This window comes from Vulpes lagopus, chromosome 21 (genome assembly GCF_018345385.1).
Source record: "Vulpes lagopus strain Blue_001 chromosome 21, ASM1834538v1, whole genome shotgun sequence".
Lineage (NCBI taxonomy): Eukaryota > Metazoa > Chordata > Mammalia > Carnivora > Canidae > Vulpes > Vulpes lagopus.
Window position 1 is genome coordinate 43,398,483 of NC_054844.1, and position 18,549 is coordinate 43,417,031.

The 18,549-nt window shown below is 50.6% G+C and overlaps 1 protein-coding gene across 1 annotated transcript; it reads right to left on the reverse strand.

The window, feature by feature from the left end:
* Nucleotides 1-1,229: 1,229 nt before the first annotated feature.
* Nucleotides 1,230-14,948, reverse strand: KRT3 (keratin 3). The gene is made up of 10 exons (XM_041736205.1): nucleotides 14,727-14,948; nucleotides 6,597-7,281; nucleotides 5,323-5,543; nucleotides 4,702-4,762; nucleotides 4,297-4,392; nucleotides 3,839-4,003; nucleotides 3,283-3,408; nucleotides 2,744-2,964; nucleotides 2,369-2,403; nucleotides 1,230-1,893 (listed from the first exon to the last, which is right to left on the reverse strand). Exons 2-10 carry the CDS (start codon nucleotides 7,269-7,271, stop codon nucleotides 1,529-1,531), a joined length of 1,965 nt encoding a protein of 654 aa, XP_041592139.1. The 5' UTR covers nucleotides 7,272-7,281; nucleotides 14,727-14,948; the 3' UTR covers nucleotides 1,230-1,528.
* Nucleotides 14,949-18,549: the final 3,601 nt, after the last annotated feature.

The window sequence follows — 18,549 nt, forward strand, 5'->3', positions numbered from 1 at the left end:
GGAAATCAGATAGAATTGGCCTTGGATCGCTCTGCTAAGTGAGAACATGGCATCCCCATATGAACCTCAAGCCCCAGTTTCTGTTTTTCTTTAATTATCATTTCTCTCCTCTGAAAGAAATTCAGCTTTGGCCTAGGATGGAAATATTGCTTCCTTGGCTCAGCTGGGCTAAATGTTTCCACTCCATTGCCTACATGTTCTCTGGGTGCCCAGGCAGCTGGCCACGTCAGGAGGGTGCGGGACAGGGGCAGGAGCTCCAGACTCGGGATACTTGGGTGCACTCCCTGCTCAGACCGTCAGAGGCTCTAGGACCCCAAGCAGACCACCGCACCTCTCTGAGCCTCAGTCTCCTCCTTTGCAAATAAAGCTCTTGGACTCCTTGACCCTGAGTTTCTTTCAGCCATGACCTTCCAGACAGCACTGCCATGGCCAACTAATACTTTATCAGGGCTTCCTGGGGCTAGAAGCTTCCATGACTGGCACACAACCTGAGGACCCGGAGTGCATGCAGACAGATGTAGGATATTTTCTGAGGGGTGTCAAGAGTTTTTTACCCAGAAAGAGGCCTCTGTGGGAAATGCTGGGTTAAAGACAGCTAACAGGTAGTCTTTGCTACAAGACTTCTCAGAACCTCTAATATGTGCTCCAAAGAGGAAAGATTTCATGGACACGGAATGCTTTTCTGCAGGGCACCCCCAGCAGGCTGGGGTTGGTGGTCAGACTTTGAGATGGGTGGCTCTCGGAAGATCCCTGCCTGGTCCTGGGGCTCTAGTAGCTCACCCCTTCCCAGGTGCAGCCTGATGGGGGGAGGCTTCCAGGATGTCAGCTGGAGTAGGGACTAGTGCCAAGGAAAGAAATCCTGTGACCCCAAGCCCCCCACCAACCCAAGGGCCTCTTAGAGAGAAGGCAAGGGGGAGATAGTAGTCCGCAAGGTTCCACCTTCCTCTCTAAGAACTGTGAGGCCACACGACCTCCTGGAGTGTGAGGGCCCCCATGCCTCCACCCCACCCCCAACCAACCAATGCATGAACCACCAGCTCTCGCCCATCTGGATCCCGCACAGTGGACAATAGGGAGTGCCCGCCTTCAGGCCAGAGCATCAGCGCTCCAGCTGTTGCGCGGATCAGCTGCAAGCCCGCTGGGAGAGGGTGACAGGGGTCAGGCCAGGGAGGAGCCAGGTGGCCAGGGAGGACCCAAAGGCCGGATTGAAACACAATGCACTTTATTGGCGACAGAACGGTTGGCAGAGGGGTCTGTGTGTTATGTACATCAGGGCTGGTGACCATTGCCCCCAGGGAGGGGACCCCAAGGGCAGGAGAGGGCAGTGGCGGAGGCCACACCTGGACAATCGGGCACAGAGGGGAGCCCGAGCTGCTGCTCGGCCAGGGGTCCGGATGCAGGAGGAGCCAGAGGCCTGGGTCGTCTAGCCCCCCGGGAGCAGCCCAGGGCAGGGGTCGGTGCAGGGGAGCAGGCTGGGGGGGCACCGAGGGCGGAGGGGAGAGGCGGCTGCGGGCAGGGGCTGCGGCGCTCATCTGGAGCTGCGCTGCGAGGACTGGGACAACTTGATGCTGCCGCCCCGGCTGCTGCCCGAGCTGAAGCCTCCGCCACTGAGCCCACAGCGACCCCCGGAGCCCGAGCTGAGGCCGCCCGCCCGGCCCCAGCCGCCACCTGCGCCTCCTCCTGCGCCCCAGCTGCCGCCCAAGCCGCCGCCGAAGCCACCTGCTGCCGATGTCCCGCCGAAGCCACCGCCGAAGCCACCTGCCGCCGATGTCCCGCCGAAGCCACCTGCCGCCGATGAACCACCAAAGCCGCCGCTGAAGCCACCAGCCGCCAATGTCCCGCCGAAGCCACCGCCGAAGCCACCTGCCGCCGATGTCCCGCTGCTGAGCACGGCTGCAGGAGAAAGGAAGGAGCAGCGATCAGTGATCAGGCCCAGCACCCACCCCCCTGTATCATAACTGCCAACCCCCTGGGCCCGGGATGCTGGGGAGGCCACCAAGGCCGCTTTGCTCCTAGTCCTCCCTGTGATACGTTCTAATGACACAAGGTGCTCGCCCCATGGTGCTAAGTCGTTAGGAATTTTCCAGCAGTTCCTACAATCAATTCTTGATGATCCCGTTGAAGACCTCCCAGAATTTCTCCTCCCATTAACAGGCCCCCTAATGAATATTCCCCATTCCGTCCAGACCTATTAATAGTGTCCTAAACCCAGAACAATTACCAAAGCAGGCCCGCCGCCCCTTCCACCCACGGAGAACCTCTCCACTTCCCTGAAAGGGTTTCTTAACTAAGGTGCTGCTGCCCTGTGTTAGTTCAGGGCACTGATTTCAGAATCAGCTCTGACCGTCTGGTTGTTTCGGCTACTTACAGATGCTGACGGCGCTCTGGCACTCTCCAGACATCCTGTAGGAGAAAGCAAAAGAGAGATAGCTCTGTCACCAAACAAATTTCCAGCAATCTTTCGTAGGTGAAGGTGTCGAACAGGAACCAGGACTGAATTTGGAAGCCAGGCCGATGAGCACCCTCCTGCACCCCTTCTCCGGCCGTAACAGAGCCCTGTGCACACGGGCTGCGCGTGCACTCACCCCCTGCGGAGAGTGGGCTGCTGAAAGCGATGAGACCTGTGGCAGAGGGGGGCCTCTCCTATACAGCAGGCGTCCGTTCCCATTTGCCCCGTCACTTACCTGGCCCTCAGCATGTACCTTCGGTCAGGAAAGGTGAGAAGATGGAATTAGAGGCCCACCTGCACTCCTCGCCCTCCAGCAGCTTGCGGTAGGTGGCGATCTCCACGTCCAGGGCCAGCTTGACGTTCATGAGCTCCTGGTACTCCTTCAGCAGCCGGGCCAGGTCATCCTTGGCCTGCTGGAGGGCAGCCTGCAGCTCTTGGAGCTTGGCATTGGCGTCCTTGAGGGCCAGCTCCCCACGCTGCTCAGCCTCGGCGATGGCCGTCTGCAGGTTGGCATTCTGGGGCAGGGAGAGGCGGGGGAAGAGGTGAGCCTAGGACGAGGGTCCCAGACCCTCTGAATCTTGCAATAGCTTGTCCCATAGCAAGCATCCGAAAGCCAGGCAACATCACTTTCCCCGACACCTCTATCTTGTCTTCGTCCACCGAGGTATCTTCCCTATAGATTACCCGCTGTCTAGACTGGCTTGGCCTTTGAACTCCCCAGAGGCCAGTGCTGCCGGAGATGACCCCAGAAGCCCACTCCAGACCAGGGGTTCTGAGATCCTCGCCCCCACCCCCACCAGTCCGTCTCGGTACCGTATCCATTGCCATCCCACCTGCTTCTTAACATTCTCGATCTCAGCCCGCAGCCTCTGCATCATCCTGTTGAGCTCCATGATCTCACTCTTGGTGTTCTTCAGGTCATCCCCGTGTCTGCCGGCCGTGGTCTGCAGCTCTCCCAACTGGAGAGCAGAAGGGAAGATGGGGTATGGATGCAGTTTTGCCTGATGGGTTTCTCCGTCCCTGACATCACCCACCCAACCTTGAGGTGCTTAGTAAGCATTTGTTCAGATGACACTGTTTATGTCTCAGCAGGGACACTTCTGAGGCAGCAGGGAAGAGAACACCTGGGTTGCCGTGGTACTTCTCCCTCCCTGCAGTCCCTGAGCAAGCTAGAATCTGCCCCATGTGGCCTGGCAGGGGGCAGTGGAACCACTTTCCACCAGAGGCAGCACTTTCTGCAACTGAACAACCGTTAGAAAGACCTCTCCAGAGAGCAGAACCAAGAGGAGTTCACGCAATGACCACGGGGGACTCCCCACCCAGCAGCCCCATAGGCCACAGCCCCCCTGAGACCCTCAGTAGACCCTCTGAGAGGTGCCTCACTCTCACCTTGGTCTGGTACAATGCCTCAGCCTCCGCCTTGCTCCTCTGGGCGATGTCCTCATACTGGGCCTTGACCTCGGCGATGATGCTGTCCAGGTCCAGGCTGCGGTTGTTGTCCATGGACAGCACCACGGACGTGTCACTGACATGGCTCTGCATCTGGGACAGCTCCTGCCAACACAGAGGGGCCTGTTAACTCTTGGGGCGTCTGCAACAAGCACACAGAGGCCCAGAAAGACTCCTGAACAACAGACCTGTTGTTCTCTGCCTCAGCTCTGAAGCTGCATCTGCCCTACCCTGGCCCCCAGCCCCTCAGAGAACCCCATGTCAGCAGTCCATCCTGCGGAACCCCAACAAGGGGCCCTACCTCTAGGCTGTCTTCCTGGGCCCTAGATACCAAAGTGCCCCGGGCCCTGAGAATATCTCCCCTTCCCTTGCCCCCCCTTAGGAGGTAGCACCCTCACCATATCATAGAGGGTTGTCAGGAAGTTGATTTCATCCATTAAGGCGTCCACCTTGGCCTGAAGCTCCACCTTGTTCATGTAGGCGGCGTCCACGTCCTGAGAAAGACAGAAGCAGAAAGGCCTCATTCCCCCCAAGGAACAAACAACAAACTGCACATGTAGCAGGAAAGAGTCGGGACAGGCTGAGGACTGACTGGTTCTTGTCCAAGGCTGATTCTCCCATCTGGGATGGTTCAAAACAAAACAAAGAAACTGACTCTTTTAGGGATCTTTCCAGACTACGACACACCTGGCTTCTGCTTTTTTTACCCTTCCTGCCTGAACTCGGCAGCTCCTTGGTGGTGGAGTAAGCTCAGCTGGAAACCTGTACCCACAGACCCCAGGAACTTCGCACACAGCCCTTACCTTCTTCAGGGTCACAAAATCATTCTCAGCAGCTGTGCGTTTATTGATTTCATCCTCATACCTGTACGGATTAAAAAGGAATAGCTGAGTTTGGGTTTTGAGGTAGTCATAAACACCGCTTTCGTCTGAAGCTCTGAAAGTTCATCCCTCCATCCCTGTCCCTCTGCTGCCCCTCTTAGCTGAACACATCCTCCTTACCATCCCCCCTACAGGTTAGGAGGAGCGGCCATTCCAGTTTGTCCAAGCACACTGGCCTGGTTTTAGCACTGACCGTCCCATGTCCTGAGAAGACCCCAGCCTAGGGAAACTGGGATTGTTGGTCACTACACCATGAGTTGTCCCAACATCCTTCAGACCCTAGAACCAGAATCTTTCCCAACATGGATCACGAGGAAGTGCTTCCTCAACCCTAAACTCCTCCTTCTTGCCATTACTTTACTTGTCTTTGGAGAAGGAGGGCGAGTGGAGAGCCCAATGAACCCAGCTGCCCTCTGTGAAGGTAAAGAGAGGAAGCCAGGCTGGGTGACACCACTGCCGCCGGCAGGAGGAATGCAGGAAGAGCTGGGACTCCAAGACGGGGCTGCCCAGGGGCAACTTCCTACTCGTGCCCCTGTCACTCACTTCCTCTTGAAGTCTTCCACCAGGTCCTGCATGTTCCTCAGCTCCGAGTCCAGGCGGCCCCTCTCCCCCAGGATGCTGTCCAGGTAGCTCCGCTGGGTGCTGATGTAGTTCTCAAAAAGGGGCTCTAGGTTGTTGGTGCCTGTGATTGAACTTGTGCCCTGCTGCTGGAGCAGGCTCCACTTGGTCTCCAGGACCTTGTTCTGCTGCTCCAGGAAACGCACCTGCAAGGCATCGGGGGAAGCCGCATCAGGCAACAGCAGCAGAGGAACAGGGGGGCCTTGGCTCAGGTAGGACTGAGGGTCTGAATCTCCCCATCCCCCAGCACAAAGACCCAGAAAGGATGCGAAGGTAGGTCCCTACTGTACCCTACTGTAGCTGGAGAGGCTATGGGCAGATGATTGCTCCGGTCGGGCCACTAAAGATGCAGCATGGTTGGGAAGTTACAGGAGGAGGAGAGAAAGGTGGGGAAATTGGAAGTAGCCCCTGTCCCGGAAGCACAGCTGTAAAGATGACCACGGGACTTGTTCTCCAAGGACCTTGGGACTCTAGCCCCACTTCCAAAACTAGAGTCTACTCTCTGCAGAAAGGCGCTTGAACCTCAGCGGCATAGCTTCCGCCTAAAGCTCTGCTGACACTCAGCCCTTCAGGATGTGAATCACTGGGAACTGATACAATTGAAATGTCACAATCAGCACTACTGGAGGGAGCCCATCGGTGTAAGCCAGCCTGGTCGGGAGGGCTCAAGCACCCTTCTCTTCCTGGCCAGGCCGATTAGAGGTGCAAATTAGTTGCCAGCTTGTCTGCAGCCCTCCAAGGACTAAGGTTCCAGGTAAGCCTCTTTAATCTCTTCTCGAGGGCATCCACCGCCTTTGCCTGGCATGGGGGCATGGAGGCAACAGGCCTCCCGGAAACCCTGAAAGGGCAGACAGGTCTGGAAAATGTCAAGTTCTGGGTCAGACCCTCTCCTGCCGGTGGTCGTGGCTCTTGACATATGTTGCCAGTCAAGGCCTAGATAAGGCAACGGTCAGGAGATGTGAGCAGGGAGCCAGACAAGCAGGACTTGGGGATATCCAGGACCAAAGAGGGGCCCATTGTCTTCCCACTCAGGTGACCATTTGGGCAAGCTCATCAGCCCTTAACGTCTTTCCAGAACCCTAGAGCTCTACCTAACCATCCCCTCCAGCCTGGCTCATCTGAGATTGATCCTGAGCGCTGTCTAGATGTCAGACTCAAAGTCCCAGCTTAGAAATGGGGCCCAGTAAAAGCTCCATCACCTTGTCGATGAAGGAGGCAAACTTGTTGTTGAGGGTCTTGATCTGCTCGCGCTCCTGGGTCTTCACTTGCCCGATCTGGGGGTCGATCTCCACATTGAGGGGCTGCAGGAGGCTCTGGTTGACAGTCACCTCCTGGATTCCCCCGGGGAAGCCACCAGGACCACCAAAGCCACCAGGACCAAAGCCACCAGGGCCACCAAAGCCACCAGGCCCTCCAAAGCCACCAGCTCCACCAAAGCCACCAGCCCCGCCAAAGCCACCAGCCCCACCAAAGCCACCAGCTCCACCAAAGCCACCAGCTCCACCAAAGCCACCAGCCCCTCCTCCAAAGCCACCTCCTATTCCTCTGCCACCACCAAAGCCACCACCAAAGCCACCACCAAAGCCACCTCCATAGCCGCCCCCAAAGACACTGCCACAGCTGCTACGCCCTCCCCCAAGGCCACCAGCCCGGGAGCCACCAGCCACGCTGATGGAGATGCTCTTGTTGCCACCCAGGCTGTAGAGGCTGCGACTGCCGAAGCCTCCCGCTCCACCCCGGAACCCACAGGCCCCTCCACTGGCTCCCCCGGAGCGGGCCACGCTGCTCATCCTGCTGCTGCCTGAGACCACGGCGGAGCGGCCCGAGAAGCCCTGGCTGCCGCCACCAGATGTCTTGCAGACTTGTCTGTTCATGGTGAGAGAGCTTGATGAAAGAAAAGCACAAGAGTTAAGCAGGACACTGAGAGTCAGAGGAAGAGGGAAGGGAACTGAAGACCTGTGCAGAATAAATCCCTTTATATACCTCAAGGAGGTGGCTGGGCTCAAACGAAGGAGAGATAATTAATCCCAAATAGTCATGGGTGGGGTTTGCCTCCAAGGCAATAAGTTTGTTCCAGGCTACCAAACACACCTTAAAAATAATCTGAAATGGTAAAAATGCTAAGGTGGCAGGCTTACGTGGCCGGGAGTGGTGCCTGGCGTGCCCCGTGCTTGGGCACAGCCACCTCCTAGCTTTGTCTGACAGGACCCAGGAGGCACACGCATCCCTGCCAGGTGCTCAGCGGCCACCTGCCTGCCCTCCGCTGTGGCAAGAGTGGAGTGGGAGGTAGGCTGCGGGGGGTCCGGTTGTCTGGGTAGTGGAAACAGTGAAGCCCACTCCAAGACTCAGCGCAAGTGTCTCAACAGAAGGGTGATTCCGTTCACGCCGCGGTCAACACGTGGTCATGGAACAGCTCTGCGCTGGGCTTGGGAAGGGAATGATGCCTCTCTTCCTCCCTTCCCGGAAACAAAGCTCAGAGCCATGACAAATCTGTCTCCTGGGCCCCCTCTCTGGCCCAGGCTGCAGCTCGGGAGGCAGTGGCATTTGGGTTCATGACGGTCTTCTGAGAAAAAGGGCAGTTAACACCTATGTGCTTTGGGGGCACCTGGGTGGCTCAGTGGTTGAGCCTCTGCCTTCGGCCCAGGGCGTGACCCTGGGGTCCTGGGATCGAGTCCCACATCAGACTCCCCGCAGGGAGCCTGCTTCTCCCTCTGCCTGTGTCTCTGCCTCTGTCTGCATCTCTCATGAATAAATAAATAAAATAAAATCTTAAAAAAAAAAAAAAAGCACCTATGCACTCTGATGAGACATTAGCAAAATTCAGCATGAGAAATGTTTGCTTGCTGGCTTGCTTGTTGGTTTTGAAAACTTCCCAGGGAAACTGTACTTTGTGCCACACCTTGGTGCATCTCTAAAGCTTATTTTCTTGCTCCGCACAGTTTTGGCACTTCTCTGGTTTCAGCCCAAGCCCCAGATGACTGGAAATTCCAACATGAATTCTACTACCTGTTCAACCAATATTTTTTTGGTTTTTTGTATATTTTTTTATTGGAGTTCGATTTTCCAACATACAGCATAACACCCAGTGCTCATCCCGCCAAGTGTCCCCCTCAGTGCCCATCACCCAGTCACCCCATCCCCCCGCCCACCTCCCTTTCCACCACCCCTAGTTCATTTCCCAGAGTTAGGAGTCTCTCATGTGCTGTTATCCTCACTGATATTTCTCACTCATTTTCTCTCCTTTCCCCTTTATTCCCTTTCACTATTTTTTTATATTCACCTAATGAATGAGACCATATAATGTCTGTCCTTCTCCAATTGACTTATTTCACTCAGCATCATACCCTCCAGTTCCATCCACGTTGAAGCAAACGGTGGGTATTTCTCATTTCTAATGGCTGAGGAATATTCCATTGTATACACAGACCACAGCTTCTCTATCCATCATCTGTCGATGGACACCGAGGCTCCTTCCACAGTTTGGCTATTGTGGACATTGCTGCTAGAAACATCCGGGTGCAGGTGCCCCGGCATTTCATTGCATCTGTATCTTTGGGGTAAATCCCCAGCAGTACAATTGCTGGGTCGTAGGGCAGGTCTATTTTTAACTCTTTGAGGAACCTCCACCCAGTTTTCCAGAGTGGCTGCACCAGGTCACATTCCCACCAACAGTGCAAGAGGGTTCCCCTTTCTCCACATCCTCTCCAACATGTGTGGTTTCCTGCCTTGTTAATTTTCCCCATTCTCACTGGGGCGAGGTGGGATCTCACTGTGGTTTGGGTTTGTATTTCCCTGATGGCAAGTGATGCGGAGCACTGTCTCATGTGCCTGTTGGCCATGTCTGTGTCTGCCTCTGTGAGATTTCTCTTCATGTCCTTTGCCCACTTCATGATTGGATTGTTTGTTTCTTTGCTGTTGAGTTTAATAAGTTCTTTCTAGATCTTGGATACTAGCCCTTTATCTGATGTGTCATTTGCAAATCTCTTCTCCCATCCTCTAGGTTGTCTTTTAGTTTTGTTGACTGTTTGTTTTTTTTTTTTGCTGTGCAGAAGCTTTTTATCTTGATGAAATCCCAATAGTTCATTTTTGCTTTGGTTCCCTTGCCTTCATGGACGTATCTTGCAAGAAGTTGCTGTGGCCAAGGTCAAAGAGGGTGTTGCCTGTGTCCTCCTCTAGGATTTGGATGGAATCTTGTCTCACATTTAGATCTTTCATCCATTTTGAGTTTATCTTTGTGTCTGATGCAAGAGAGTGGTCCAGTTTCATTCTTCTGCATGTGGATGTCCAATTTTCCCAGCACCATTTATTGAAGAGACTGTCCTTTTTCCAGTGGAGAGTCTTTCCTGCTTTGTGGAATATTAGTTCACCATAAAGTTGAGTGACCACTTCTGGGTTCTCTATTCTGCTCCATTGATCTATGTGTCTGTTTTTGTGCCAGGACCACACTGTCTTGATGACCACAGCTTTGTAGTACAACCTGAAATCTGGCATTGTGATGCCCCCAGCTATGGTTTTCTTTTTCAATATTCCCCTGGCTATTCGGGGTCTTACCTGATTCTACACAAATCTTAAGATGATTTGTTCCAACTCTATGAAGAAAGTCCATGGTGTTTTGATAAGGCATTAAATGTATAAAGTGCCCTGGGTAGCAATGACATTTTCACAATATTAATTCTGCCAATCCATGAGCATGGAATATTTTTCCATCTCTTTGTGCCTTCCTCCAATTCTTTCAGAAGTGTTCTGTAGTTTTTAGGGTATAGATCCTTTACCTCTTTAGTTAGGTTTATTCCTAGGTATCTTATGTTTTTGGGTGCAATTGTAAATGGGATTGACTCCTTAATTTCTCTTTCTTCAGTCTCATTGTTAGTGTATAGAAATGCCACTGACTTCTGGGCATTGATTTTGTATCCTGCCACGCTGCCAAATTGCTGTATGAGTTCTAGCAATCTTGGGGTGGAGGCTTTTGGGTTTTCTATGTAGAGTATCATGTCATTGGCGAAGAGGGAGAGTTTGACTTCTTCTTTGCCAATTTGAATGCCTTTAATGTCTTTTTGTTGTCTGATTGCTGAGGCGAGGACTTCCAGTACTATGTTGAACAGCAGTGGTGAGAGTGGACATCCCTGTCTTGTTCCTGATCTTAGGGGAAAGGCTCCCAGTGCTTGCCCATTGAGAATGATATTTGCTGTGGGCTTTTCGTAGATGGCTTTTAAGATGTCGAGGAAAGTTCCCTCTATCCCTACACGCTGAAGAGTTTTGATCAGGAATGGATGCTGTATTATGTCAGATGCTTTCTCTGCATCTATTGAGAGGATCCTATGGTTCTTGGTTTCTCTCTTGTTGATATGATCTATCACGTTGATTGCTTTACGAGTGTTGAACCAGCCTTTCATCCCTGGGATAAATCCCACTTGGTCTTGGTGAATAATCTTCTTAATGTACTGTTGGATCCTATTGGCTAGTATCTTGTTGAGAATTTTTGCATCTGTGTTCATCAGGGATATTGGTCTATAATTCTCCTTTTTGGTGGGGTCTTTGTCTGGTTTTGGAATTAATGTAATGCTGCCTCATAAAACGAGTTTGGACATATTCCATCCCTTTCTATCCGTCGGAACAGCATTAGTAGAATAGGTATTCTTTCTTCTTTAACCATTTGATAGAATTCCCCTGGGAGGCCATCTGGCCCTGGACTTTTGTGTCCTGGGAGGTTTTTGATGATGACTGCTTCAATGCCCTCCCTGGTTATTGGCCTGTTCAGGTTTTCTGTTTCTTCCTGTTCCAGTTTTGGTAGTTTGTGGCTTTCCAGAAATGCTTCCATTTCTTCTATATTACCTAATTTATTGGCATGTAGCTGCTCATAATATGTTTTTAAAATCGTTTTTATTTCCTTGGTATTGGTTGTGATCTCTCCTTTTTCATTCATGATTTTATTAATTTGAGTCTTTTCTCTTCTGTTTTTAATAAGGCTGGCTAATGGTTTATCTATCTTCTTAATTCTTTCAAAGAACCTACTCTTGGTTTTGTTGATCTGTTCCACAGCTCTTCTGGTCTCTATTTCATTGAGTTCTGCACGAATCTTTATTAACTCTTTTCTTCTGCTTGGTTTAGGTTTTATTTGCTGTTCTTTCTCCAGTTCCTTTAGGTGTAAGGTTAGCTTGTGTATTTGAGTCTTTTCCAATTTTTTGAGGGATGCTTGTATTGTGATGTATTTCTCTCTCGGGACTGCTTTTGCTGTATCCCAAAGATTTTGAACAGTTGTATCTTCGTTATCATTAGTTTCCATGAATCTTTTTAATTCTTCTTTAATTTTCTGGTTGACCCTTTTATCTTTTAGCAGGATGCTCTTTAACCTCCACGTGTTTGAGTTTCTTCCAAATTTCTTCTTGTGATTGAGTTCTAGTTTCAAAGCATTATGGTCTGAAAATATGCAGGGGACAATCCCAATCTTTTGGTATCAGTTAAGACCTGATTTGTGACCCAGTATGTGGTCTATTCTGGAGAAAGCTCCATGTGCACTTGAGAAGAATGTGTATTCAGTTGCGTTCGGATGCAAAATTCTGTATATACCTGTGAAATCCATCTGGTCCAGTGAATCATTTAAAGCTCTTGTTTCTTTGGAGATGTTGTGCTTAAATATATGTCATTTGCAGATAGCACCGTGTTGAAGTCTCCCAGTATTAGTGTATTAGTGTCTAAGTGTGTCTTTACTTTGGTTATTAATTGATTGATATACTTGGCAGCTCCCACAATAGGGGCATAAATATTCATGATTGTTAGGTCCTCTTGTTGGATAGATCCTTTAATTATGATATAGTGTCCCTCTTCATCTCTTACTACAGTCTTTGGGATAAACTTTAATTTATGTGATATGAGGATTACGACCCCTGCTTTCTTTTGAGGACCATTTGAACGGTAAATGGTTCTCCAACCTTTCATTTTCCGGCTGTAGGTGTCCTTAGGTCTAAAATGAGCCTCTCGTAGACAGAAGATAGATGGGTCTTGCTTTTTTATCCAGTCTGACACCCTGCATCTTTTGATGGGGTCATTAAGCCCATTTACATTCAGAGTTACTATTGAAAGATATGAATTTAGTGTCATCATAATACCTATTCAGTCCCTGTCTTTGTGGATTGTTTCTTTGGACTTCCTCTTTCTTTTACAGAGTCCCCCTTAATATTTCTGGCAGAGCTGGTTTGATGGTCACATATTCTTTCAGTTTCTACCTAACTTGGAAGCTCCTATCCCTCCTTCTATTCTGAGTGACAGCCTTGCTGGATAGAGTATTCTTGGCTGCATGTTCTTCTCATTTAGGACCCTGACTATATCCTGCCAGCCCTTCCTGGCCTGCTAGCTGTCCGTGGAGAGATCTACTGTTAATCTAATATCTCTCCCCATAGAAGTTAGGCTGCTTCAAGTCTGGCTGCTTCAAGTCTGGCTGCTTCAAGGATTTTCTCTTTATCTTTGGAATTTGCAAGTTTCACTATTAAATGTCGAGGGTTGAATGGTTTTTATTTATTTGGGGGGGGGAACCTCTCTATTTCCTGGATCTGAATGCCTGTTACCCTCCCCAAATTAGGGAAGTTCTCAGCTATGATTTGTTCAAATATGCTTTCTGGCCCTCTGGCCCTCTCCGTGCCCTCTGGAATCCCAATTAAAAGTAGATTTTTCCTTCTGAGGCTGTCATTTATTTCCCTTAACCTTTCTTTCCTCATGGTCTTTTAATTGTTTTTCTCTTTTTTCCTCAGTTTCCTTCCTTGCCATCAACTTGTCTTCTATGTCACTCACTTGTTCTTCTACCTCATTAACCTTTGTCATTAAGACCTACAGTTTGGATTGCATCTCATTTAATTCATTTTTATTTTTATTTTTATTTTTAAAGATTTTATTTATTTATTCATGAGAGACACAGAGAGAGAGAGGCAGAAACACAGGCAGAGGGAGAAGCAGGCTTCATGCAGGGAGCCTGATGTGGGACTCGATCCTGGGACTCCAGGATCACGCCCTGGGCCGAAGTCAGGCGCTAAACCGCTGAGCCACCTAAGGATCCCCTAATTCATTTTTAATTTCAGCTTGATTAGATCTAAATTCCGCAGTCATGAAGTCTCTTGAATCCTTTATGCTTTTTTCCAGAGCCACCAGTAGCTTGATAATTGTGCTTCTGAATTGGCTTTCTGACATCAAATTATAATCCAAATTCTGTAACTCTGGCAGAGAGTACTGTTTCTGATTCTTTCTTCTGTGATGAGTTCTTTCTAGTCATTTTGCTCAGTACAGAGTGGCTAAAAAGGAGTTTTTCTCAAAAAAGGAAGAAAAAAAGGAGGGGTATCCTCTGGTTCTATGTACTGTAAATCCCTAAACTTTCCCTGGAGCTTTCCAGCGCTGCTCGCCCAAGAACTTGCTCTTCCCCTGTCCTTCCAGCTGGTCTTCCGGGAGAGGGGCCTGCTGTGCTGATCCTCAGGTGTGTGCACCTGGGGGAGCTACCCCACCCCCTGCCAGGTGCACGGCTCAGTGGGAGCTGTTTACCCGATGAGGCCCCTGTTCCCTGGCAGCCCGCTCTGTCCCAGGCACAGGGTGACACCAGGAAGAAGAACAACAGTGGCAGCAGCCAGCTCTCCAGCTCTGGATTCAGCTCCCCCAGTAACCACCTGTAGCTCCCAGTCCACACTGGCCTAGGTGCTCCCAGGGCAGGTGTGCTGATCTGCACAGCTTGGGGGCGCCCGGTGGCAGGAGGGCCCTCACTGTCCTGGGCCCTCCCTGCCTCCACCTGTCCTGGGGGGGAGCACAGGATCCTGGGATGCAGCCCCCTCCACCCGGAGCCCCCCTGGCTTCTCCCGAGGCCCCGCCGAGTGCTCCAGCCCTTTACTGAGCTCAGCCCACGGTGTGGGTGCACTCTCCCCAGGGCACCCCTCCTCTGTTAGTGACCCCAGGAACCTGGAGTCTCCACTGCCCCCCTGCACCCACCCCCAGTTCCCTGCTGAGCACCTTTCCATCTGGGAAGAATCCAGTGTGGATTTTTAAAGTTCCCACATCTCCAGGGCTGGGCTTTCCTGTCCCCGTGGCTCCCACCACCCCCCTTAGCCTGGCGGCTCCTCACGGGGGCTCCTCTGCCACTGGATTCTTGTTTATTTTTTTCCCATCTTCCTACTTTGTTAGAAGCGCAAATCCTTCTCTCTGCAGCATTCCAGCTGTTCTCTCTTTAAATCTCAGGTCAAATTCATAGGTTTTGGGGATGATTTGAAAGTTACCTAGGGAAGTTGGTGAGGACAGGTGACTTGGGGACCCTACTCCTCCGCCATCTGGCCCCGCCCCCCTGTTCAACCAATACTTACAGACTGTCTGACTTGTGCCAGGCACTGTGCAAGGTAGAGACTCGGTGGTGAACAAGACACACGGGACCATTCCTGGGTCACAGGGCTGTGCTCCCAGGAGTCTGTGGGCTCAGGATCCAGACCCCACACTCGCCCCAGGAAGCCACACCTGCCAGAGGCACGGTACTGCCATACATGCCTGACTCCACAAGCCTGAGAACCTGCCAGCCTGGTGTTTTTCACAGGCTTAGGGACTGGGCTTGGCTTGTCCAAGAGGAAAGCCTTCCTGCCTGCCAAATTAGCCGCTTATCTCTCCAGGACAGGTCTTTTTTTGTTCTGCCTGCTGCAGGTTAGGCCCTGCTAAGGGTGTGGCCTGTGCGGCATTGGCAGAGCAAGGAGGAAAGGACAGGGGGTTCCTCAACGGTGGGTGTGGCTGGGAATGACCCAAGTGCAGAGGAAATGAAATTTTCTCCTGTGACCTGGTTCTCCCATTTTGTCCTTCTCTCCCTCATTTGTTACCCCCAGGCTACCCATCATCTGGGCCCCCTCCCCAGAATAAAGCCACAAGCTTTCCAGGAGTTTACAATCTTGTTAATGTAGAGGATCCCTTGGTTCTTAGCACAGTGCTGTGCCAATAGTAGGTGCTCATAAAAGTTGTTTGGTTGAATGAGTCAATCAATTAATCAACTGATGAATTAATGAATAAATTAAGCCTTTGCTGGATTACAACCAAATAAAACCGGTCAAAAGTGGGTTCAATTCCATTTGAGGTAGCCTAAGCTAAGACCAACTTAACTTGAGGAACCAGACCTCTCAAATTTAATGTGCAATTTAACAAAATATACATGTAAAATGAACGTGTCCTCCTTTCCAGCAGAAAAAAAAATGTTGTAGACTCACAGTTCAAGAACCAATCAATCAAGAATCACTCAACCAGAGGGGTCGGGGGATGGGAAAAATAGGTGAAAGGGATGAAGAGGTACAAATTTATACGATAAATAAGTCGGGGGCCTGGGGGGCTCAGGGGTTCAGTGTCTGCCTTCGGCCCAGGCCGTGATCCCAGAGTCCTATGATCGAGTCCTGCATCGGGCTCCCTACATGGAGCCTGCTCCTCCCTCTCCCCATGCCTCTGCCTCTCTCTCTGTGTGTGTCTCTCCTGAATAAATAAATGAATAAAATCTTTTTAAAAATGAAGTAAAATAAGTCTCAGGGATGTAAAGCACAGCATAAGGAATATAGTCAGTGGTATTGCAGTAACTTTGCATGGCGGCAGATGGTAACGACGCTTATCGTGGTGAGCATTGTGTAATGTATATATTTTGGGAATCACTATTTGCACACCTGAAACTAACATAATATTATATGTCAATTATATTTTAATTTAAAAAGAATCAATCAGTAGCACCTGGGTGGCTCAGGTGATTAAGCATCTGCCTTCGGCTCAGGTCAGGATCCCAGGATTCTGGGATCAAGCCCTGTGGTCAGGCTCCCTGCTCACAGGGAGCCTGCTTCTCCCTCTCCCTCTGTCCCTCTCCCCACTTGTGCATTTTCTCTCTCTCTCTCTCTCTCTCTCTCTCTCTCTCTCTCTCTCTCTAGCGTGCTCTCTCTCTCTCAAATAAATAAAATCTTTAAAAAAAAATCAATCAATCACAGAATCAGCTGGAAGTTCACTGGGCATTTGAGGTCCTACAGTCTGCCTCTTGCCCAGTCCTGGGAGCCCCTCTCCAACAGGTCTAAATTAGATCCCTGACATCCCCCAGCTGCTGCCCCAGGCTTACTGGCATGTGAAATTAGCCCAAGGCCCAGAGGGTGGCCACACTTAGACACCATCCTCCACTTTGCTCCCTCAGAAAAATTTAAAGAACAAACCAAACCTAGAGCTGGGCCAGAGCCCCATCCTGGGATTAAACATGACCAAAGCTGTTTAGATCCTGTGGGTTTCAGCATCATTAACCATTAAAAATGGCCAATCAGGGATCCCTGGGTGGTGCAGTGGTTTGGCACCTGCCTTTGGCCCAGGGCGCGATCTTGGAGACCCGGGATCGAATCCCACGTCGGGCTCCCAGTACATGGAGCCTGCTTCTCCCTCTGCCTGTGTCTCTGCCTCTCTCTCTCTCTCTGTGTGTGTGTGACTATCATAAATAAATAAAATTTTTTTAAAAATGGCCAATCACTCCATCCCTCTGGATCTTACAGGAACAGAGCTGGATGAACGGGATCTGTCAAGTGTTTCAAGTAATGTATGGCAGGGGTGCCTGGGTGGCTCAGTCCGTTAAGTGTCTGACTCTTGATTTCAGCTCAGGGTGTGAGATTGAGGCCCATGTTGGGCTCAGCACCCAGGACGGAGTCTGTTTGAGATTCTCTTTCTCTCTCTCCCTCTGCCCTGCCCCCACTCAAGTGCGCACTCTCTCTCTCTCTCTCTCTCTCTCTCTCAGCAAATAAATCTTTAAAAAAATGTATTGCAAAAATCAGGCCATATTTCATTTTCTTAATATTAAAGAGTAGGCACTTTGAAGCCAAACAGAACTAGTTTTTAAATTTTTTTTAATGGAGGTCTAATTGACATGCAACATCATATTAGGTCAGGTGTACATAGACACGGTTTTTTTAATTTAAAAAATATATATTTTATTTACTTATTTGAGACAGAGAGAGAGAAAAAAAGCAGGGGGAGCTGCAGGGAGCCAGATACGGGGCTCGATCCCAGGACCCTAGGATCAGGACCCGAGCCGAAGGCAGACACTTAACCAACTAAGCCTCCCAGGCGCCTCATAGGCACAGCTTTTAAAGCTCAGCCTCAGTTTCCTCATCTATAAAATTCAATTATTAATGATGCCTCTCTCATAAGGTCATTGTGATGCCTAGAAAGTACCTAGCACACCACCTGGGTTCAGGCAGTCTTCCTTATCAGTGTTAACTACCTTCCTCTGCAACTCATGCAGAGAATTTCAGCTTTTGTACCTGTCAAAAGAACCCCATAAAATGATGATTCCACTTGCATTTATCCATGGAAGTCCCACAGGGAATGGGCGCACAGCTTGGGGCTGGGTAGACATGAATCATACTAACTTTGTGACTTGGGATGAAGGGAAGCAAGCTCAGCTGCCGGCCTACCGCGGAGAAACCAGTGGACGAATATGAGGAGTGTTTACTGAGCCTTGACTCTCAGTCTCCATGTGATAGGACAGTTTTCAAAGAGCTCACGGTCTAAACAAGCCAAACAGGGCAGGACTGTAAAACTGTGTGCTGTGTGTTGGGTGCTGTGAGAGGTGGAGAGTCAGAAAACAGGGAATTACGCAGGAGGCTTCGTGAAGACACGTGGGCCAAAACTTTCGAGGAGGGCAGGATTGGACAGAAGGGAAGGCTTCCCAGCCCAGGGGCTCACGAGCCAAGGCTCAGTGTGAAAACAAGCATGGTAGGATGCAGAAAACAGAGACCGTGGCGGACTTTTGTCATTTGTGTCTACACAACATCTGTGAACACCATTCCTACGTTTTGGCCATTTCCTACATTGATCCCCACGTTCCTAGGGCAAAAGCCAGAATACACATTCCCAGACTCCTTTACAGCTGGAGGCCAGGCCTATGGCCTAGAATCTTCCAAGGAGGTAGACCCTCATGAGACTCAGATTCTGTTGCAGAGGATGTAAGGAGATAGCCATGGACGGACAGAACAATTGAGCTTCCTGAGGAGCGCGATGACGGACACATCTGGGCCTCCATGGGCAGAGGTGGGATGTTGTCATTTCATGCCAAGCATCACAGGCACAGCAGCAATGGCCACGTCATTGTCACCAGAGCAGCCCCCAGGTGTGGCTGAGCATGGTTCCAGGTGACCCAGCCCC